Below are 24486 nucleotides of genomic sequence, written 5' to 3'. Positions count from 1 at the left end.
CTCACAGAGCCCGGGGTGAAGCAGGAACAAGCTACAATGGTGAAGGAGTTATTGCTCCAGTGGGAGCTCTTTGTTGACAGCTCCTTGTAGAGCTTGTTGGCACATGCCTAAGAACAAATCCCAGCCTCAGCCTCTGCCTCCCTGGGAAACCCTAATGTTTGAAGAAATGCAAAAGTCAGAAATAAAAGCTCAACACACATGGCTTGCACAGAACAGGGGGTGTCACCCAGTGGCACCACTCACACTCACCACCATGGAAAAGCTGTCCCACAACCTGCCTGGCATTCCACATCATATAAAGCTGAGGAAATCCTTTATTGCTAACACTGTCATTCCCTTAGATCTTACACAGACACTTGATAAGGCACACAGCATATTTATCCAAGAACAAGCAGTGTGGACAGACCTCTCATTATGCCTCAAATTCGTTAGTGCAGACGTGAAAGGTGAAAACCATCCTAGCTGGATATAGACAGAGAGAAACCCTTCCTGGAGAGCACACGTGGCAGTACAGCAATATCTCTGCAGATTGGAGAGCTCCTGAGATAATGTTATTAGCCATTACTATTGCATTTTTTAACTTCTTTGCCTTGGAGTCCCTCAGGAAATAATGAGAAGAAGAAACACTCAATTTTCACTTGTTATGAAAATGAAAATTTGCATTCATAGCTGCAGAGAGCAGAGCACAGGAATAGCCTGAATCTCTCTCAGTGGGTCCCTGCTGCTGAGTGACAGGGTGTACAACTAACTCCATGCTCCTGAAATGGGCATTGGCTTTTAACAATGGAGAAATTGTCATTTTCAACAAGACTACGACTATCCACTCTGCTACCCTGCCTTGGATTGCTCTTGAATGCTGAGATATGTCCTGATCAGAATCTCTTCCATGCTGTTACAGAGGCTGGGATGTGCCTTGGCAAAGCAGGTGGCACTGCCTACATGGAAGAGCCACCCACAGACTGCACAGGCAAGTCTGGTGATACTCATCTGCTGAAAACCAGGAGACAGATCCGTGGGATCAGCCAGATTTTCTTACAGTCTCTCACCCACCACAGTCTCACCCTCAAGGCAAAGGCTAATCAGAGATTTCATTTTACCCTGACCAACATGGGGGGAAAAAAGGGAGGAGACAATATGGAGTGGAAATTCTGCACTACACATCAGCATGGGGCAACTTCACAGCTACAGAAAGTCACAAGTCAAATGCTGCTACTGGATTTTCAAATGCACTGTTGTACTACCTGTTGTAAGTAACTACCTGTTGTAAGTAACTACCTGTTGTAGGTAACTGTACAAACATTAGTAACGTAGAAATTATGCAAGTTACAGCAAGGGCAATTAAATCTCATGCATTAGGCCATAAACTGCTTTGGTGACAAAAAGATCCTTCCTTTCCTCTGCATCCAGCACTGAAAAGTTGCCTGCGATGTTCACCTCTCCTCTGGAGCTCCAAACTTGGCCTGGAGCTTGATGGGACACCTCATGGCTTATCCATGGGCTGGTGCAAGAACTCTGCTGCTGCTTTTTTGCAGGAGAGGTAGAACATGACCCCTGCAATGTTGCACATTTATTTTTAAGTTGTTCTAGCACAACAAAAGCAAAAGATGCAAGAATTCCCCTAAGCCTGTCTTAGTTCCTGGCAGCTCCACTTTCCAATGAAATCCCTAAACCCCAAAGAGACACATAAAAAAATTGCTAGGAGAAACACATCCCAAAGTCAAAACAATTTAGGCACAGAGCAGTCCTGTCTCCAGTGCTCCAGGCTAGACATTCACAGAGTGACCCTTCTGCCCCTTCCCAAAATTAGCACAGCCTGTTTGCAGATGTCTGAGCCAAGCCAGGCTCAGCTGTGCTGAGCACTTCCTAACTGGGAACTCTTTCCTGGACCAATTCTCAGCACCTCTGGCAGGGACTGAGCTCAGAAACCCTCTGTTGCTTATTGTCTTTCAGAGGATCATCTTAAATATAGGATGGAGCATGCCACAGCTGGGGAGTAACAGACAATTATGACACAGCTTCCATGATACTGTTTCTTTCAAAAAAAACTCAAGTGGAATTGGGATGTAGAGCTGAAATTTGGTCACTCATACAGCAGGCAGGGAATGCAGCTGGGGACTCCAGACCTGGAGTTTAGTTTGCAAACCACAGGATTGCCAGCAGTAACACCAAACACCCCTCATAAGCAATGAGCTGGGATAGGAACCAGCTTTAATGGGGATGCCAAGAAATGCAAACTCTGGGCAATCTACTGATGTGGGAACTGCTTGGGCACTTCTGACAGAAGATATCAGGGCTGATGCTTCACTAAAAAACTTCTCTAACGTGGAACAGATTGTCCCATCTATAAACACGAGCCTGGTGCTGCCTAATCCTGCTCACTTACAGCCCAAATCAACTTTCAAGGCTGTTCACACAGGCCCAGGCTCCAGGGGTCCTGCAGACCTGCATTTTACCATTGGAGAAAGGAGATGAGTTTATTTTTGCTGGCTACTGCAAGATCTCACAGGAGTGTAACAAGTGTCCCGGGGGAATGCCGAGCCTCCCAGCTCTCAGCCTCTAGCTTGTTCTTTAAAGACATTACACGGGGTTGAGTTTTAGCCAAGTATGTGTGAGGAAATCTCCCTTTGCTGCCAGGCCAGGATGCTGCCTGGATCACGGATCCAGATATCCCCTTTTTCCAGCCTCAGACACTCACACCTTTGGATTCCCAACCCACACCAGTCCAGTGCTCAGGAAAGGGGCTCCATGGCTGTACCCTGTGGGACAACAGTGTGCTTCCAGGAAAGCTGCACCGTACTAGCAGGAGAACAGTGCCAGCACTTCACCGTATCCAGGTCAGGCACTCTGCCCAGCCCTGGGAGAGTTAGGCCAGCGCGGAAGGCTTTCCTTGCAGCTAGCTGCAGCACTCAGCTCCAGATGTTTCCTCAGCACAGCACTCCATGTTCAAAGATCTGCATCAGAATTTCATTCGGGAAGGAAGAAATTCTGCAAGAGCCATTGCGAATTCCTGAACAGATAAGACATTCTGCTTTAGAGATTGAAAAGGAGTCAGAGAGTATGTCTCAGTCTGGGGAACAAAATACCTCATATCTCTGTGTGTTTGAGTCCTTGGTCCTGGACCATGGTCCCACTAATGAAGGACCTTGAACTAAACAATTTGTGAAGCTGGGGAGAGTGAAGGGGAGTACAAAAAGCAGCCAAAGCTAATATTCAGCACTGGGTTTGCAAGAAGGAACACATACTAGAAACAAAATGAGACAGACAGACCTCATTCTTCTGACAGCCATGTGGAAACATCTGTCCCCAGCCTTTGCTGATGCCAAACCTTAGCTTAAGGAAGCTGCAAATCACCAGTGTGGCCTCCTGAAAACCTCCAACAGGGAATGAGAGAAAAGGAGACCAGATCTCAACAGAGAGGGGCCTGAAGCAATCATTACTCAGCCACAGGAACTACAACAGCCCTTGGAACAACAGGACAGGCAGATTAAAATACAAATGGTTGGAAGCACTTACTCGAGAACCTCTCTTGCCAGGGGGTCCTGGTAAGCCCGGCAGACCTGCTGGGCCCTAGAAGAACAAAAATAGGTATTAGTGATGGTTCTGTAACAGTATGGTGCTCCTGACAGTGCTTCACAGAGACCCATAACACAATCATTTGGAGAAGACCTGGGGAGAAGGGTCAATTACAGCATCACAGCCAAAATTTCCCTTCAGTTTGTGCTATTACTATAAAGGGATAAAAAGCCACGTACAAAAACATCTGCAGGAGCACGTATTTCCATAGAGACAGAGCATCCCCATCTTTCTGCTGCAGCCTGCATTCCCAGGATCACAGCTGTGTCTCATGCTTCCCCTCTCCTGGACCTGTGCTGTATCACAGGGGTAACACAACTGTCTCCCAGCTTTGGATTTTCCTGCTATGTGTTAGCACCTTGGCAAGGGAAGCACATTGTGTGTTCTAATCTGTATCAGCTGGACACGTGCAGCTCTTGGTATTGTAGGTTCTTATATGAGTTACAACATAATCATAACCCCAGCACTTCATATTTTAGAGCAGCAGGATATAAAACATAATAAAATTGGTGTCAACGTTGGAAATTCTTAAATACGGTTCTATAGCAAAGGGAAGGTCGAGTTATACGCATCAGAGTAGTGGGGGCTCTTGGAAGAGGGTAGGAACAAAGTGGAGATATCAGGAGCCCAGCTGTGCACTGATCTGAAACAGGTTAGGAAAAAATACTTAACCAATGAGGTTTGAACTCCTTTGAATTTATTCATCTATTTATTCTTTTTTTTCAATGGGCTGGAGAATTCAGATTTCTAGAGGGCCATCTGCAACTCCTAGTAACTCCTCAGAACTTCTTTTCCCCCAAGCCAAACACGTCTGACAAGAATAACTGCTAATTAAAGCGTCTCCCAGAGGATTTATATTCTGGTAACTTGCTACAAAAGACAGGTTTCCATTGCATTCAGCAGGGAGAGACATCCAGAGCAGCTGACTGAAGGATGTTTGGAAGGCAGCCTGAGCTCTCTGACTACGTGGCAGGTGGGAGAGCAGGTCCCAGGAACAACATTCCACAGGGATGAGGGTGCAGTGCATAGAGGAGGTGCAGGATGAGCCCCATGGCCACATTCTGGCCTTTTTCCCTTCCCACTGGCTCATCCCTGTGGGATCTCCTCCCTGAGCAAAGCCCACTGCCAGGCTGGCCCTGTTGCTCAGAGCTGCTCAGGTTGGTACTGCCCCTAAGCAGGAGCAAAAAAGCTCATGATCTCTAGAGTGCAGTTCCCAGGAGTCATCAAGGGCATGATTCAGTAAGAAAAAAAAATTGACCCAGGAGATCCCTACCCTGAATCTCATGTCCAGGAAAAGATTTTGGAAAGAGAAAACTTGCCTGAACCATACAGGTAACCGATGGATAAATACTCCAGTGATATTACCAACCTTCCCACATGTAAACAGCACATTAAGCTGTACAAACGTGATCTATTTTAAGAGCTAAACTCAGCACAGTAAAAAAAAAAATCAGGGAAGGCATAATCAAAGCCCAATGTCCCCTGTGCTATCAATTTATCAGCACAACAAATAAATCATAACTTTTTATCCCTGTAGATAGTTCTAGCGGTAGTAAAGATAACAAGAAAAGGCTTGTTTTAAAAGAGCCTACAGAGCACAGAACAGCTAATACCCCTCACTGAGACACACAGGGATGGACTTCTGTCACCATATGACTCATTGCTGCTGCCCAGCCCTGCCTGCCCTGGAGATGTCCAGTCTCTATAGCCTGGGACACTTCATCTGACCCCTCTGCCAGTTGCTTATTGCTGGCTAACACAGTATTACTGGTCTTTGTATTAACAACCCCCATTGATACAGCTGACCCTCATTTTAGCAATATCCCAGTGTTTTAACCTGTCACTGTGCCAGCTCAGGGCCCCGTGCATAATGCAATTATACAGCTGTGCAAATAGACATGTAATTGTAGGGGTTTTTTAAGCTTCATGTATAATTGTGCTCCAGAATCCCACCTTTTATTAAAAATATCCCCCTGCCCTAGTTGGGACGATAACTATCAGTGCACGAGCCCAGTGCAACTCAGGCAGCAACAGTTTTAATAAAATTTACCAGAGATTAATCCAAGTCCTTAACCTCTCCTCCATCAAAACCCATCCCCATTTACACCCTTAGAAGAAGTAAAAGAGCAGATGCATGGCATTTCCCATGTACCAGAACTGAGGTGACCTTTTCCACCTTCCTGCTAACAGCAGCTGCAATTGTACTTGGCCACTTGAGCAAAAACCTTCTCCAAAAACGTGGGCCGCTCAGAACAGACTGAAGCTAACACAAAAATAAGGAGAGAGTTAATACTGGCACTGGAGTGGGAATATGGAGTTGAGAGAAAGGCTTCTAGCTGGAAAAGCACAGAGCAGTGCACAGTTCAGGAGTCCCTGCCACTTTGCTTTGGTTTGGCATCCCTTCAGACTTATTTTTTCCTTTCTTGAAGAGTAAGAGGGATAAAGGTGACTGTGGGATGACTGGCTAAAAGGTGCCAGCCACTACAGTAACTGCAGAAGGTAGGAGTGTGACCACTTATAAATTTGAAGCCAGTCAAGGTGGAAGAGGACTGGGGCAGTGGATGGACACAGGTAGTGGTGAGAAGTGACACACTGTGAGGCCACTTTGTACTTCTCACATTTCTCAGTTCCTTGGTAGCTGGGTTGGATGGGATGTGGACTGTGCCTTCCTAGTGACTTGTTTTGCCTCTGCCTCCGCATCACCCAGCCCCTGTTCTCAGACAAGAGGCTCAAGCTCTCAGACAAGAGCCCCACATCCCACAACTGGCTTTGCCTGGGGAGAGCAAAGCTGAAATACACTCAAGGAAAATGTGCATCCGGAGAGTCAGCCAGAGGAGAATGGGCCTGGATCAGGGCCCAACTACTTACAAATGATGGATGAAGTCCCACTTCAGGCATAGGGCTCCACAGGGAGAGCAGGAGATGTCTATCAACAAGATGCCAAGAGCCTGCTTGGGGGTGATGCCTACACAGCCCCTGCCTGCACCAGAGACACCTCCACCCTCACGCCCAACTCAGATCACACCGAGCCTGCGGCGACCTCTCCACTGTAGCCTGGGGAATTTCATCAGGAGCACAAGGAGTGAGTGCTCCAAGGGGCAGGAAGATTTCCTGCTCCTGGCAGTGGGATGAGGATATCAGTGCTCCGGCCCTACCCTCCCATCGCAGAGATCAGCAAAGCTGAGGCCTCCTGTGGTGAGCTACTGCTCCTGGCACTGCAGCTCTTGTCTCTCTGGCTCCTTGCCTGCTCCTTCTGCAAACTGATGGCAGAGAACACACACCCTGTTGTCACACAAAGCAAGATCAGAGATCAAGGAGAAACTCAGCAGCAGCAGATGCTCTCTCTCTTCTCAAGCCAAACAGCTGAGCTGTTAACCAGCCTGAACAGTTCCTGAAGCAGCTCATGGCAGCCACAATAAAGTTTAACCCTTCTCAGTTTCCCACGGTAGCATTAGGAACAACGACCTATCCCACCAAATGATTACAGGATTTATTCTAAGCTGCTGCTGGGAAACTTTCTGGTGCAAAAGGGACTGTTTTTTTATCTTAGCCCTCTGAGCTTCAAATTGCAAATGGAAAATTAAACTAAGTTGTCTAAAAGAGAAATACATCGGACTCCAAGGACAAGGAAAATCTCATCATTTCCTCTTGCTGCTAATTTATACCTCTGTCTCTCCCACACTGTGATCCCCCTCGCACTGCTTCCTCTGGCCACAGCAGTGCTTCAGGGAGCAAGGTGCCCTCTGTACTCCAAACTCAGCGAGGGCAAACCTGCTGCGGAAGGCTTGAATGAAAGCATACTGAGTACAGGAATTGGTGCTGAAAATTGGGAAACGACTCCTGAATCAACTTGGTCAGATAGCAAAGGATTCCTGTAATTGCTTCCCCCAGGGTGAGTACTCAGCCTGGCAGCAAAGAGCTGAAAGTTTCCAGGAAACTATTAAGCTCATATTCCAGTGCACACTGACAGATGGACATACTTTAGGGTCTTCCTAATGTATTTCTGCCCAGACACTAGTGGCACAGTTCTCCTGTGTCCCAGAAAAGTGTGTTTTAGAAGTGCAAAACACTGCTAGGACTGAGAAGAGAGAACATTCTTCTTTCTCAGGTGCTAGTGCCTGTGGTAAAAGCCAGCTTAAAAGGGAGTTCAGAAACCACATCGAAAGCTTCTCCCCACATTGGCACCAGGTTCTGAGCAGTGAGTGACATTACCCCTGCAGATAAAGGACCTGAACTGTTTTCTTCCAAGAAGAAATATTCCTACAGGAAAAAAGGCCACTGGCACAAATCTACCCTTTAGCCTGGGAAGCACCAGCAAGGAAGGACTGAGCAGCTACAGGGACAGCACTGGAATTCAAAATTCCCTGCTTAGGAGAAGAGGAGGAGAAAAAAACCCTCATCTTCAACAGCCTGCCAACCCCTCCTCACCTCCCCGTCATTGCCAGGCACTTCATGGCTCTAAGAACTGCCTAAAACAAAGCTAGAATTTCAGGGGGGCGGGGGGGAACTCCCAACACTTTGGTTACTTTCTTCTCCAAGGCAGGCTTATCATATTAAAATTTGGACACGTCTGGGTTTCAACCAGTCTAAAAACAAAAAGTCCTCATAATTTTGGCAGGAGCTGAGCTGCTGGTGGAGAGCCAGCCTTGTAACACGATTTCCGCACTAGGCACAGATGTTGTTCTGGGTCTGTGCAACACCTATCACACAAAGGTCCTTTTCCACAACTGGGATCCTCCCAGAGTAGCAGCACAATACACAACAAAATAGGAGTGTTCCAGCTTGATGAAAGCAACTTTTCTATGAGGACATTTCAGGAACAAGCTCTGCAGGGGGTACTTCAGACACTGGAGCAATCCCAGACCTTGGAATGCAGCCTGAAAGGCTGGGAAGGAATAGAGGGATCACCTACTCTACAACTCACTTTCTATTTTTAAAGATTTATAAAAATACTTGCATATATTTGTACAATCCTAGATCCTTTGCAGCACATTTATCTCAAACACACAATCAACTATCTCTCTTTGAAATTACCTTTATTTTACACAAATAGACCTTTCTGATGCTCGGTCATTTGCCTGCAAGTTTTCCCTTCAGGGATCTTTCCGGTTAAATCACCAAAAAAGTTTGATCCAACTGTGTGAGCAAGGATAAAACTTTTCCCATGCATCATACAAAGCATGCAGTCTCCCTTTTTTTTTTTATTATTAATGTGACTCATTCATTAATAGATATTCAAACACACTGTGTGTTCCTTAATTTATCACGAACTGGCAGCTCAAACAGCCTTTTCTGGTGCGAGGAGGACTGGAAACAGGCACTTCATATGTTTTATCGGCGTTTCCAGTCACCTCTCTTCCCTGCCCACTGATTGAATTGGCTGGGATTGCTTCTTTAGGGAAGGAGCTGGGCTCCAAGACAAACTGCTCGTGCGGAGGATGGCAGCTGGAGCAGTCTAGACCGGGGACGCGCTCGGAAACACATGTGCCTCGCAGAGAGGGAGACAGGGAAAGAGGGCAGGAGAGGGAGCTGCCTGCCAGGCACCACCACTGGCTCTGACTTGGGGCTTCTGGCCCTGGACATGCAGATGGAACTGAGGGCTGCTAGCCCCCCTGTCCTCTGACTGGATATTCGGGATGTCCTTGAAACACACTCCCTGTTCCTCTTATGTTACTCAGTGCTTCCGCAGCCTCTCAGCGAACTCAGCCTGCTTCTCTGCACATTCAGCATAAGGGGTGGTTTTCTTGCTCTAAAAATAACCCTCAGACTCATCAAGAGTCAATACAGGCTTGTCTGTAAGGATCAAAAAGCTATGGAATTGCAGCTTTATATGGGAGGAGAAAGGTCTCACTTGGGGTACACTGTGCTAGACCCAGTCACGCCAGGGCAAGGGGTTTGCCACAGCTGTACCTGGCAGGTGGTGCTGGTGGGCAGGGGAGAGGCTACAGTAGCCCCTCCAAATCTCCCTGCCAAATCTGCTGCTGGTCTAGACAAGCAGATGACATCCCATCCACTGGAAGATTCAAATATTCATCACACCACAGCCCTAGTTCAAGAGTTTGACATGCTCACAACAGATACTATTTTTCAGTATGCATTTTTCTTTTGGGGGGGTGGTTTTAGGCTACTTCCAGCCATGTGCTGGGGTCATGCTGCAGGGCCTGGAGCTCTGGAGCAAGGCTGGCTGGAGGTGCTTTGGGCAGTGGGGATGATTCAGAGGGACCTTTGCCAGCTGCTGAGTCAGTGCTGTGTTACTGACCTCGTATGATGTCTGGGTGTTCCTTTTGTTGTTTCTCCCCTCCAGAAAAACCAAAGAGCTGAGATCCCAAATGCTTGTGGTTATTAATGGTTCCCAAGAAGTTTTTCTTTTTTAAGAACATATTGCACTCCCTCCTCTAGCTGCTCAGCAAATCCAGCATTCCTGAAGAATTAATGCTCTGCCATGAGTTGCATGTGGAATGCAGTGTCTCCACTTCCTTTTGCACAGCACCCAGGTAGTCCTTCAGGACAGATTAATACATGGACGGCGCTGAATTTTATTCCTAAATAAATCCTTTCAGTCCTTTGCTCCCACTCCTCTAACCATCAAACCTTTCTTCTACTGTTGGATGGGGCCTTTCTGCACCACTAAGATTATTCCATTGGTTGTTTTAGTAGAATTTACAAAGCCACAACTGCAGACACCACAGATCCTGAGTCATCACTGCCTCACACCAGGGCTGCCATTTCCATTCTGACGTTGAGATGATTAGGATGAACAACAGTCCTTTCTCTCTAGGTGGATGGTTCTGTGGCTGCCAGTCTGCCCAGAAATCACAGCCAAGGTGGCCCCGGTCCTTGCTGAACAGGCAGAAGGCAGTTCCCCACCCACACACCTCCCTGCCCAGGGTGACAATCTTCTTGAAGAGACCTTGTATCAGGCAACAACTGGGAAAACTAATTAATCACCTTATCCTTCCCTCTGCGTGCCGGACAGTGGATGACATTTCCAGCCCCCAACCTGCCCTGGCCAGGCCAAGTGCCAGACTGGCATATCATTGACCTCATCAGAAATGCCTGCCCTGCAGCACGAGGGTAGCACCAGGTAATTACTCAAGCCCAGAACATTTATCAGCACTTGTTCTGAAACACGCTCATCTGGCCATGGAAGTACTGCATTAATTTCTCAACATGTCATCCCCATTCCGATCTTTTCTCCTCTTCCCCTTCCCACGTCAGAGACATCCAAGGAAGCATGGTACAGAGATCTCCAAGTGAGTCACAGGAGCTATCGAGCATCATGTGGCAGCCAGCTCCAGCCAAGACATAACCTTTCCCTCCCCAAGCAGTTTGTTTCCAGCAGTCAAAGAGAATAAGGCCAGACAGAGCCTCAGAAAGTTCTCCTTTCCCTCAATTCAGGACTCCAGTTGTTCTCAGACAGAATGGAAAAATCCTGCCATCTCTTCCCTCAGCCTTCCACAGCCTGAATCCATTTCTTTGTTATGATTCACAAGCCTGAGAAGGATTTTCCACTCCAGTTCTGTAATAAGCTCTTTACATTGCAGGGGCTTAGAGCTTGGTCACCCTCATGACACTTGAAGAGCAAGAAAGTGGCAGAGGTCAGGATTTTGATGGGCTTGGAGCAGCCACCCAGATTCACCCTTACAGCTAAGTGATGTTTTAAGGGAAATGCACAACTGCTGAATTTCTTCTCTTGGAAATGTGCCTGAAATGACTCTCCACAAAACACAGAAGCCTACCCAAAGACCAGATTGCTGGAGCTTGTTCTATCTACTCAGGGATTTATCAAAACTTCTCCAAGCACCAACCAAGACTCCATCAGGGTTGGGCGCCTGTAGCCCACACTCAACCCCTGCCCAGGCAGCACCTTCACCTCTCCCAGGGGCAGGAACCTGGGAACAAAACACCACCTTGGGTGACTCTATACCCAAAGTACAGGGAGAGAAATCACCACCCAGCTTCGAGATGGGACAGGAGGAAAAACAAACTGCTAAGTTCCCATTGAGGACTTGGGGAGACCAACCATTCCACTTTAGGTGTTACTTGCACCAAGGAGTAGCTCTGTGGAGAAAAGTGCTGGTCATTCCTTATGCCAGCCTCAATATTTCCATTGTAAACACTTCTTTCACTATTTTAAGAAGTCAGCTGTAAAAATTCACTCTAGGCTGGATCTTGGCAACCAAAGGCTCTGTCTGGGAGAAACTTCTTTTACATGCACAACCCCTCTGTCCTATTGACAGTTTGGGCTGGAACACCAAATCCCCCTAAAAGTTGGCCAGTTTAAAGATCATGTTTGCATTCTCAAATCTGAAAAAAAAAAAAAAAAAAGAACAGCCAGCAGATAATTAGTGGGGCCTGAGTGCTTTTAGCATTACAAAACGTGTGTATGCTTTTACAGTGGCCAAGATATACAACCTGAAATGGGTTATTTTATGTGGAATGCAGTAGTTAAATTTATAAAGGAAACTTTTTGCATGTTTTAAGTGCAGGCTATGAGAAATAAAAAACAGAACTAAACACCCAAGCAAAAATTATACCATAAAAATAGATGAGAGTTTGTTTAAAAAAAATAAATCCTGAAGCCATCTCTGCACTTGCATTTGCTGAAGCAGGGCACTTTTCTGGATCTGTGAGTATCAGATACAAACCAAACTAATAACTAGTGTCAAGAAATAGCTAACTTGAGGCATGTTCTTAAGGTATCTGGGTTTTCTATGGAAGATGACCAGAGATAAACCAGCGGGTGGAAGATAGCCCCAACCTGGCCATTAACACTTTAGCTAGTAATTGAAAGGAAAAGAAAGTGGGATTTCTCTTTTTTTCCCCCCTTTCTTTTTCTAAATCTAACATTAAGCAGCAACTTTAACCACAAATGTTTAATGGCATCCACCATCACGGAACACTCAGGTTCAAAGTGAGATTTATGCTAAAATCGTGACGATCAGGAATGCAGTGGTGCTTGGCTGCCACACTTGGATAAGCTTCATAGAAACCCTTGGAGGTTGTGGTCTGCCAGCCCTTGAGCTGAGCTGTGACTGGGAATAGCTAACATGAAGAGCCTGAACATACCTGAGGTCCTCTCTCTCCTTTCACTCCTGGATATCCCAGTAAAAATGGAAATGGAGTGGGTCCCAAGGGGTCAAAGATTTGATAGCCATCCATGGCAGCCGGGGTTGTGAGGTTGAAGGCCTGTGCCCTGGCTCTGGAGCCAGGCCAGGCAGACCCCAGGTGTGGTTTGGTGTACACCAGAGGGATGATACTGGGATCCACTCTCCTGGTGGGGGACGGCATATGCTTCTTTGGAATGGGCCCACGGCTTGAGTTCTGCAGGGTTTGCTTTAGGGTAACAAGGTGGACGTTGCTCGTTGTGTTATCAGTCACCCTCCTCATTGGCTTTACAGTACTGGGGGCTTCAGGGGGCTCAATGGTTGGCTTTTGGTTGATCTTCTTTTTGGTCTCTTGCTTGGATTCCTTCCTGCTGGCTGTGACCAGGCTCTGGCTTGTTGGTGGGACCCTCTTGGCAGTGGGAAGGGGAGTTTTCTCCCTGGGCGTGCTAGGAGTGGGCCGAGACACCCTGAGGGTCGTCCCCGTGCCCCAAGGGAGCAAGCGGGTGGATACCTGTGATTTGGCACTTGACAGAACAGGTGGGGCCACTGTGATCTTGGTGGCTTTGGTAGTCAGTCTCAGCAGTGACGGTGGGGTTGACAGCAATGTGACGGTTGTTGCACCTGCACCCCTCATCTTGAGGGGTGCAGTGACCCTGCCAAACTCCAAGTTTGGGGCAGCAGTGGTCAGGTTTTTCAGACCCTGCAGAGAGGGCTCCGTAGGCTGTGGGGTACTGGGGGAGGCACTGGGATCCCTGGGCAGGAGGGGGATGAGTGGGGGCAAGTTGGGCCGGTAGGTATCTGCTTGCCTGCACTGTTTTTTCAGGTATTTACAGTAATGATGAGCTGCCTTGGCAGAAGGATAAATATCAAACTGGCAGATGGCTCCTTCAAACTGCACGGAGTGCTGGCTTATCTTCCCAAAGAGGAAAGATCCATGTGGATCCAATGCCTCGTCCTTTTTAAAATGCAAATCCGCATGTACTCTGTGCTTCCCACAAGAAGTAAATAAAGTGACTGTCTGGCCACGAATGTTGATGGCCATATTGTGCCACTGGCCATCGTGGACATTGTAATCAAAATATACAGAGCGCTTGTGGCCCACATACACGATGATCTGCCCAGGCACAAACTGGACCCCTAGCTGCAGTTTTTTCTTTTTGCTCTTGACAGCAAAGAGAAAAGCATTGTTGATGCGGTGGGAGCAGAGGCTCAGCACCAGCAGCAGGTCAGAGCTGGAGCCTGCAGGGAGGAGGGTGCTGAGCGGTGCTTCGACACGTGCTCGCTGAGTGAAGATGACCCCTGATTTGAAAGGAATGACTCCTTGAGGAACTGTACGTGAGGAGGACCATCCACTCGATGGCCTTTTCCCTGACAGGCCCAGTCTTTGAAGAACATCCACATCTGAAACGGAAGCACAAAGATTATGTGAGGTGCTGGGCAACCCAAGGGCTGAATGGGTGTGGAGGGAGGTCAAACCAATCCATGCATAAAGGCAACAGGATACAGGAAATCCCAACTCACATATATAATCCCACCCTCTCACATATATATTCAAATAACCAGCATGGAGAACTCCCAGCTCTTCTCGCATCATGTGAGGAGCAAGGGCATGCTCAACATGATTACCAGCAATTGCCAAAACGCGTCAGCTCCATGGTACATCTGGTGAGTTTTCCTGTCCCACCAGGGACCAGCTCAGATGTTCTGGAGGGAACTGAGCTCACTAAAAGGAAATTTCCCACTAGGCACCACTAGTCCACTTCCTGGGATTTAATTCTGAGTACTGACCACATAGCTGGAAAGGAATTTGAACAACAGATTGAGCTGGGATTGCAAAATTTTATATCCCCAGAGGGCAAGTAACAAAACTTCCAAAGGGAGCAAAAGCTTTGTATCTGTCTCTCTTCAAGCTAGCAAGGAGCAGCTTTCAATCTTTGGAAAATCTAGGGAAGCGAAGGTGCCTCGCAGTGTGAAAGAATTGCACCCAGATTTCAGTGAACTGCTCAAGGTTCTCAACAGCAGTACTTTTTTTCCCAGAAGATCATCTTACAGCATTAAATTATTTAAATAGGCTGGAACCAGACTTGGTTTGTGAAGAGCTCAGAAATTGGTTATGGCAGCCACTGAGTAGTGCAGGTAAGATTAGCCTCCTGTATAATGTCACCTAGGAGCCAGGTGCCTTGTTCAAGACAGGAGGAGAGAGATTGATGCCCAGAGGACTTTTCTCCACCAACTCCAGCAGGAACCTGCAATGGACAGATGAGCAGAATCCCCTCCTGTCTGTCCCTGAGGTCTATCAGAAGCCATTCACAGCTCAGATTAGCAGGCAACAGCAACACAAACTGGGGCCAGCTGGCAGCAACCTCAGCTGAAGTACTTAATTGGAGAAGATGCTGAGGTCTACAGGAGTGAAGGTGCAAAAGTAAACGTGCCCAGACCTGAAAAAGGTCTTATGTTGAGCAGCTAAAGGAGCTCAGCCTGGAGAAAAAGGAGGCTCAGGGGAGAACTTCTCACTCTCTACAACTCCCTGACAGGAGGATGTAGTCAGGTGGGGGTCAGGTTCTGCTCCCAAGTAACAAGCAACAGGATGAGAGGAAATGACCTCAAGTTGTGCTGGGAGTGGGGGGAAGGGGGTGTTAGAATGAAGAGTAGGAAAGGCTTCTTCACCAAAAGGCTTGTAAAGCATTGGAACAAGCTGCCCAGGGAAGTGGTGGAGTCACTATCCATGAAGTACTCAAAAAACATTAGATGTGGCACTGGGGGACATCTAATGGTTTAGTGGTGGGCTTGGCAGTCCTGGGTTAATGGCTGGATTTGATCATTTGTAAGGGTTTTCCAACCCAAATGATCCTATGAAGGTGATCATGATTCCCATGACATTATCACTGTTGACAGTGAGCTAGGATAACTGCACTTCCTTCCCTCTTCCTGCCCAAATGCAATCCCCATTACTTCTTGACCAAACAATGCTCCTGTTCCAGTGCTCTTAGGGGAAGCCAGTCTGGGCTGTACAACCCAAATGCTGATGTTGCAAGGCAAGATTTTAACACTCAGAAAGGTGGTGGTGCCAATCATGGTTAACACCATAGGATTGCAACTTTCCTAGATTAAAAGTAAATCAACAGTTCTCCAAAGAAAAAAAAAATGAGCTAATTTTCTAAAGGTGCCTTGGTATTCAGCTGCTTTCACCCTTAACTATTAAACGTTCAGCACAGAACACAATATTTGGAGGACAGGCACTTACAGAGCCCATTGGTGTTGGCCAGAAGGGCTGTAGACTCAAGCAGTCTGAGACCTGTAATGTTGCTGGCCAGGAAGGGAGGAGAATGATGAGAAAACCTCTGTTCCTTGACTTTGGCAAAAACTTTGGCCATTTTTGTGCGTAAGAACGAGTCAATCAATATTTACTTGGCCTGAGTTTAGCTTTATTCCCACCTTCCTTTTTTAAAGCAGCTTGACTCATTTTCTAGCAGACACTACCCTGGAGAAGGTGCGTCAGATGGAGAAAAGGATGGAAATGTTCCCACTCTGTGCAGAGGGGTAATTTACTGCACAGCATGTTCAAGTGTTAATGACAGTATTTCTCCCATACTCTGAAATCCTTGGTCCCCCACTGTTTTTATTCCATATTGTCCAACAGGGCTGTCTCTCAGCCTTCCCCTCTCTTTACTGAACAGAGGAATCATGGCAGTGTCTTCATTCTGGATAATCTCCAGAGCCTATGAAACAGCAAAGGCCAAAGCCTGGCTTTAGTGAAGTGAAGTGGGACCCTTGCCACAGACTTCAAAGGCATCAGGATTTATCCCTAAGGAAATAAATTTACCACTTAAGTGAGGAGCTAGACTCCAGCTTCCAATTTCTACATGTATTTTTAGGTTCTCTCTCAGAGACAGACAGGGGTTGTCTCTGCTGGAGATGCTGCACACTCCAGGAGTTACTTATTTGGTAGCTGCTCTGCAAGGACCTAAGGACGTTTCCCTGCTCAGAGGATGCCACTGCTGTTTGCAATCCCAATACAAGTGCCTCGTTAGCAACGGCATCCAGGAGTGCTTAAGGAAAAAAGCACAACCCAAACACTCCTCTCCCTCAAAACCCGCTAAGGTGGAGCCAAACTCTGGATGCCTATGCAAAATCTGATTAAAGAGTTCTCATGCAGGACACGTATGTGGACTTTCCAGCACTAGGTCCAGGCACAGAGCTCAGCACTCCTGTGCACCCAGCCCATCTGCCTCTCCGGCCCATCCAGCTGTCCCGGGCTGCTGGGGCACATCTCCTGGGATATGGGATGTCATCAACTAACGTAAAACACAAGGTAATTCTGACTTCCTGAAGAAGCTCCAAGTTTAGCAGAGGATTTTTTCCCCTTCAAATTTTTTCCTCTGCGGATTTTTCCATCAAAACACATTATTTGAAAAGAGCATTCACATACATCTCCCTGATCCCAGGTGCCTCAAAGCTAGTAACAACATTCCTGTTAGCAACATTTGAGCAACTGGGAAAAACTGTTCTATCAGACTCTGTGCCTGAAGTGAGATACACAGAGATTCTTGAACAACCACATGATCATCTCTGAAAAAGGGGAAAAAATATTTTATTGTTCTCCTTTCCATCTCTTTCTTTCCCTCCCCCTTTCTCCACATAAAAAGCTGTATAAGAGAAAGAAGCCAAAAGACAGGAGAGAAATAACATGCAGCTTTCCCAGATTCCAGCAGCCAAGGTGTGATACCCACAGATAAAACTGTGTTGAGTAAGTGCAGCATTTCCAAAAGTTAGTCAGTGCACAGCAAATGAACTCACCTCACAAATCTTTTGGATTTGTAACACTTATGGAAAGATCATCCTCTGTGTTCCCTGATTTTCCAGTGTACAGGAAGACCTTCTAATCCTTAGAGTAACAGCCACAGTGTTTTCAAAAGCCCACAGCATTGGCTTACTTTCATCCTCACACTGACCTATGATCAAATTCTTACTACTTCTGACTCTCATGTTTGAAAATCCTGGGCGATAACACAGCCTCAAGTCACCAATGTTTACATACAGCCTTCACTTCCTTGGAAGGTTTTATTTTCTGGTGCCCAGAAGGAAATCCTCTCTCTCATTGTGTGAAAACCAGGCAAGTTTTTAAAAATTCTTTTATCACAGAGACAGTATCTCAGAGAGGAATTATTGACTACACCAAGGTAAACACAATGAGAGTGAAATTAAAGAGTTTGCTTTAGATTGATGGTAACAAAAGACATGGCACCATCCCATAATTATCACAGGAGTAAAATGATGGATAGAGGTGAATCTAAACAGCATATTATAATCCACTTGAAAAGGGAGATGCCAAGACACAATATTTGTTCTGCCTCTTTACGAGCTGACATAAAACTTGCTCTGAAAACTGCTTGACTAAGTAATTCAGCCAGATGTTCACCTCCTTTGCATGGAGGCAGAATTTGGAAAATATTACATTTTTCAAAATTGCTGATGGCAGGGATCTATTCCCCCCCTGTAAAAAGTGCTCCATGGGCTGGCTGACATCTGAGTGTTGACCAAATTTCTATTTTTCCTTCATGTTTTGGAGACTGAGGGGAGAGCCCTGGAGCCTGCTAGTCCACTTAGTGTTGTGTGCTGACGGCAGGGGAAGCTGTTCACTTCCAGCAAATACCCATGTAAAGCATTCATGTAGGAAAGGTGTTGCTATTTTAAGAGGAGAAGGCTCCTTTACAAACAGATACTGCACAGATGCTCAGCGCCTGCTATCAGCTGTAAAAGATGAATATTTTTTTTGTGCTTTTGTTGACTTTGAAGATTTTTATCTCCTCTTGTAGGGTCATTGATTATTGTACCCCAGCCTAGTCCTGTCCCTGGCACCACCAGGGAGGTGATGCCTGGAGAAGGGGTGTAAGGACAGGGTGAAGGTGTCACTTCTCTATAGAATATTCCCTTACAGCACAGGGATTGAACCAGATATAGCCATTCTATTATCAACCAACCCTGTGGGATTTTCCTCCCTTAAATTTGCTTTTACCTTTAGAACTCACATAATTTCTATATGCATAACATCCCCCATGCTGGCAGGGGCATGCCTGGGGTGCACCAAAGTCAAGGAAATATCTGTCTGCCAGAGGCACTTAATTCCATAAAGCACCAGTCTCAAGGGGCAATTTCTAAAAGCAGTTAAGTCCTGGCAAGTGCAAGTAGATGCCAGTGACATTTTAGACACAAAGTGCTTCATTTGCACCAGTTCCATGAGACTCTGAAAATTCTGTGGGGCATGTAATCACCTGTAGAAAACCTGGTTCTCTTGCCAGCCTTAACTGCACCATCTATATCATCCATACTGCAATGGTCAGCAACAAATGCATCTAACTGTGCACTGGGCTCAGACATTGTTAAGTTATAATCCTACGCTGGTACCAAAGCACTTGGCTTTTACTTTTGTTGAAAGAGGAGAGAAGGAAAAAAAAAAAAAAAAAAAAAAAAAAAAAAAAAAAAAAAAAAAAAAGTGTCATTTACCTTCAGAATTTCCCTGTGTGAATCCCAGGAACCAGGTAAAACACAATATAGTCCAGAAAAAGCAGAATCCCCTAAAATTGGAAGAGAAGAAAAAAAATAATGAGTTTCTACAATAGTACTAACAAAACCAATTCCACTGTTAAAGGTCTTCTCCTTGATCCCAAGTCTAGCCAAGGCAGTGACAGTGTCAGCATGACTCCAGGAAGTAGACTTAGGCTGAGACCTTATTTGTCTGCTTTAAAGTCATCTAAAGCCCACTGAACTTAGTGGAAAGGCTTCCCAATGGTATTAGGAACCTTGAACCAGGACCAGCCCAGTGTTTTGAGAGGCAGGGTCATCACTGCTGAGTCATCAGTGCCGTTGCTACTGCTGCTCTTTGGCACTCACCCCACCTAGAAATGCAAGAGGACGGAGAAATCATTCAAAGCTGGGAGACCAAAAGCCCTGCCAGGAGTACACGTGCAGGGCTGTGGGGACATGGGTAGGAAATGGGCTGACACACAGTGCCCTGTCACCTCAGCAAACAAATCCTGAGTCCTAATGCTTTACTGCTTAACAATATCCTAAACATGCAATGGATCTACTATATGGATCTACTTCTCATTTTACACCCAGATACAAAGATGGGGGCAGCTTCTAACCACTCAGCACCCTGTGCTGAGCCACTGAGGACCTTCTCACAGGCCTGGTATGGCAGGAAAGGTTATAAAGTGGGAGATCCACAGACTTCCAACCCTGCCTTAGACCCTTTCATGCCTGAGAGGGAATTTGACAAACCTCTCCATTAGCTCAGCTTTAAGCCTTCAAGTGCCATTGAAAACAGCAGCTCAGGGGAAAAAAAACTTGTACCAGAAAGGCAGCTAAAGCCCTCCTTTTCCCCCATCTGCCTCCTTGGTTTGTAGCCAACTAACAAACATGGGAAAGTCCTTGGTTAGGCTCACTTAAAGTTGTCAGTGGAAGATTGAATTCCCTCATCTTCTAGAGAGGATATTTAACAGCTTCATCAGCAGAGACTGCTGGAGGAACAGGCAGAAATGTAAACTACAGAAAGTCCTCAGCCAGGAGACAGCAGTGTGGGATATCCACAGGTTGTTCGCCACTTCAGCCCAGTCAGTGTGAACACCGGGCTGTGCAAAGCCACACCAAAGTGCAGCTTGCTCATTTCTCACAATCTGACACACAAATCATATATCAAACAGGGTTAGAGACCACTCTTCTCCTGCCATCAAGCCTCAGCTTTAGCCCAAGAAAGCATCCTCTGAGACGATGTATTACACTGGGCCAATCCTCACTTGTGCAGGAGACCCTTTCCCACAGCTAAAATGAAGCCACAGTGATTTACATCAGTGGGGAAACCTGGCCCTGAATGTAAAAATCCATCCAAGGAATCCAGCTATTAGCTAATATTTTAAGGCTTGAAGGGATAAAATACTGGAGCAGTCCCACATCAACTGGGAAACAAGTGAGCTGAAGCAATCCATGTCCTCCTTTACTGTTTCCATCACCCTGACACTGGTCTGCACATTTCAGGAGCTCTGGGACTGCTTTAGTTTATGAAAGAACAGGCGGGAATAGCCCAATCCTGGTGTTCTTTCGTCATGTCCTACAACCAGCCATATCCTAACCAGGAAACCCTCACCATGCTCCAGAGATCTCCAGCTGGGGAGCCTTGATTCTTTTCTGACAACTTCATCCCTTGAGACACAACTGTCAGGCTGAAGACACTGCCAAGTCCAAGGAGAGCTGCTGTCCCAGTACCTTCAGGGAGCGGAGGAAGGGAAGCAGAATAGGATGATTCTTCATGGGCACCTCTGCAGTAATTTTTTTTGCATGAGAGAGGCTACAATCCACAAGACAACCCGAATTTCTGTGCTCACCTCCAACAGAGTTTTAAGACATGGATGCAATTCCATGTGTGCATGGAGCAAAGACCTGACTGGGTATCACCAGCTGGGCTTGACTGCCTGATGAGAGCACAGGAAGACAGGGAAGGGGGTCACCAGCAGCAGTCCCAAGCATTAAGAACCTGTGGTCTGGTGAAGATCAGATTTGTACAACCACTGCTGCTCACAACACACTGAACTGAAGTCCACTTTTGGTTTTTTTGAGGGGTGCCTTCACAAACCAAACTCCCTGTTGATTGACACAATGAGGAGAATAAGTCTTGGGGGAAAATCCAGCATGTAATTTCATTCCAGTGACACTCACAGGCTATAAAGGAGACGAATGCACAGTGCGGGATCCAGCTGGCCCCAGCCCTGCTCCTGGACCCCTCTCACAGCCAACACCATCAGAGCTGAGAGCAGGGCCGGGTGCCAAAACACTGAAGAAAAACACTTTGGCAAAATTTACCAACTTAATGGAAAAAGCAAAAGCAGCTTCCAAATGGCAGCCGTGTGAGTGATGGGGCTGTTAATTATCCCAGGGTTTTTAATGCAGGCTCTTTTTCCCTTACAGCTCAGCAGTGACAGAGCTGCATAAGCAGCTTGAGCAGCAAGAGTAAAGAAGATTTTTCTCCTTATGCAGAGCTATCAAACCCACCTTGCCTTTTTCTCAGCTTCTTCTCATGAGCAGTGACTTCCACTGAGATTCTATCAAGAGGTACCACTAAAGGCGTTTATTTCTTTTATTCACAGGGTCTACAAATACCACAACGAGGATCCTGGGCTTGTTCAGCCTGGAGAAGAGAATGCTCAAGAGAGGACTGAGAGCAACTTCCAGTGCCTAAAGGAGCTCCAAGAGAGATGAAGAGGGACTTTGGACAAGGGCGTGGAGGAACAGGGCGAAGAGGAAGGCTTTAAACTGAAGGTGGGCAGATTTAGAACCGATACTATGAAGAAATTCTTCCCTGTGAGGATGGTGAGGCCCAGGCACAGCTTGCCCAGAGAAGCTGTGGCTGCCCCATCACTGCAAGCATCCAAGGCCAGGCTGGACAGGGCTTGGAGCAACCTGGTTTAGTGGAAGGTGTCTCTGCCCATGGCAGGGGGTAGAATCAGATGAACTTTTAAGTTTTAACTTTTAACTTTTAAGGTCCCTTCCAACCCAAACCACTGCTGCAGTCACTGAGTGTAGAGGTGCCCCATAGCACACATGATGTAAGCTCACATGAGTGAAAAGTTTTCCAGTGCAGACACAAACTCTCTTTACAGCAAACTGAAGTTACTGACTACAGCTTAATTTTACTTCCCTACTTTTGGCAAACTCCTGGGGATCAGTCCACGGGAACTGACCAGTGCCAGAAGTCCAAGGTAAAGTACAACTGAGAGGGACAGAGAAGCACAAACACCCTTATTATTCCCTTCTAAACAGACAAATGCTGGAAGAAAGCCCTACGCTGAATTAAGGACAACAGTAACACAACAGGCTTCAGGGTAAACTTGGTCACAAATTATCCTCCAAAAAGTGCCAATTTGACAAAGCTGAGGCAACCTGTAAAATAATTGTGATCAGCTAATTCCCCACTATTTCTGGAATTGGTTTGGAACAATTTCAGCTTTTTTTAATTAAAAGGTTTGCCCTGCCTTAAAATAAGAAGTCCAAATGATTTTGACATCTCGTTTGCTTAGATGATGGGTTGAAGCTAAAGGAAATGTTTCAAGGGCCCACAGCAGCATTTACCTTTTTATTTTGCTTTCTCCCTCATTTACAGTGGGGAAATGGCTTTGAAATTGCAAACATTACTGCAAGGTGGAAAAACAATTCCCCACCACTTTTCTCCATTCAGGTGTACTTTTTTCCTGTTCAAAAGACCACAAAGCCAGCTGGAGGCTGAAAACTGCTTTTCAAGAAAAGCAAATCTGCATTTCTAGCCGTAGATCAGACAGTGTATCTTAAAAAGGAGAAAATGCATGTGTGGCTTAAGATCTTTTGCACATGAGTGGAGGTGGTATTTTATAAGACTCCCAAGCAAGTTTTGACAGACAACAGGAAGCAAATCACAACCTATAAACTGAGGCTTTAAATTGTACCGTGCATCAATTCCATCCCAGCTTTTTCGGGTAGAAATCTTATTTTGTACCAATAACATCCTTTGTGGAGCTTCTGGAAATGATGGTATTTCTCCACTCCCCCTCAGTTTCTGGCAAGAGCAATGGAAACACACAGCTATGTAGATGTCTCCGTACTGACCCTGCTCAGTCCTTTGCTGGACCTCTCCTGCAGTATAAACGACATACTGACTTACACCTCCAGGCAAAGATTTTGTACACAGGCGCTGCTGCAAACCCCAGCATGATAAGGGCAGAATTTCTGAAACAACCGAAATACTATTAGTTTTTAATCCCCATTCAGCATCTACATTTCTAAGGGAAAGTATTGAGCACCCAAACAGATATGACCCATATAAATCCATTCTTAAGGTCATTTAAAAATACTGAGAAAACAGAGTGACCAAGAAAATGTCCATATTAAGTAAGGAAGAATGAAATCCCTATTCCTGGAAGTGTTCAAGGCCAGGTTAGGTGGGGCTTAGATCAAGCTGGTCTAATGGAAGGTGTCCCTGCCCATGGCAGGAGAGTTGCATCCATAAAGGTCCCATATTTGCTCATCTGGCACCTATAGCTCCTCTTAGGACTTCTCCAGGAGGGCCATCCTGACCTGCAGTGCACAGAAGGTGGGGATGAAGCACCAGCATGGCCAGGGTGACCTCCTGCAGACACGTCACACCTTGTCCTCTCAGGGGTTTGTGCTGGCATCTGCAGACAGAGGGCTGAAGGGTTCCAAACCACTGGTCCTTGTCCTCCTAACTGGAACTAGAGCCTGTGTATCCATTGCACAAAGCTGTCCCAGAACTGAGCTCCTACTGGTGACAACCTGCTTCCTCATCTGAGAGATGCCAGACAGATATGACTCAAACACCCTCCCAGACAGCTCCCAGCAGCTCTCCACAGCAGGGGATCTTTCCTGGGAACCCATTCCTCAGCCTCCTCTTCGCTCCCCATCCCTGTCTGGGATACTGACTTTGCTGCTGTATGAAGTGACAACACTCCTCAGTGCTGGCCCTGGCTCTTGTGTTCTCCAATAACTGGAGCCCTTGACAAACAGAAGTGCTAAGCGTGATCTGTCATCTAACTCCTTTTTTGTCCCTCCAACAAATGCCTTTGCATTCCTTCATTTTGTGAATGGGGTTTGGCAGGGCCATGTAGAATTCCCATTTGCACTTCAGTAAGCGTCCATCATTTCCACTTAAGCCCTCAACAAATTGGCAAAGAAAGGGAAGGGGAAAAAACCCCCACAAACTCTGTGTCGCCGGGCAGAGATTTCCAACAAGAGTCTCACCACAAACCTGGGCAACCTTCAGTCA

The 24486-nt window shown here is 46.5% G+C and overlaps 1 protein-coding gene across 8 annotated transcripts in view; it reads right to left on the bottom strand.

Moving 5' to 3' along the window:
- The window catches only part of LOC121676137 (collagen alpha-1(XXVII) chain B-like), a 146925-nt gene that overhangs the window by 115234 nt on the left and 7205 nt on the right, over positions 1–24486 (bottom strand). For all 8 annotated transcript variants that reach the window (XM_042052225.1, XM_042052226.1, XM_042052222.1 and 5 more), the window contains 3 exons: positions 19185–19255; positions 12643–14081; positions 3514–3567 (listed from right to left, as the gene is read on the bottom strand). In XM_042052225.1, coding sequence (XP_041908159.1) covers positions 3514–3567; positions 12643–14081; positions 19185–19255 — 1564 coding nt within the window. The remainder of the gene's footprint in view (positions 1–3513; positions 3568–12642; positions 14082–19184; positions 19256–24486) is intronic.

The sequence above is a fragment of the Corvus kubaryi genome, unplaced genomic scaffold (genome assembly GCF_017639235.1).
Source record: "Corvus kubaryi isolate FWS band 111438036 unplaced genomic scaffold, C.kubaryi_AGA036_p1.0 78, whole genome shotgun sequence".
Classification (NCBI taxonomy): domain Eukaryota; kingdom Metazoa; phylum Chordata; class Aves; order Passeriformes; family Corvidae; genus Corvus; species Corvus kubaryi.
This window is presented reverse-complemented; position numbering and strand designations above follow the sequence as displayed.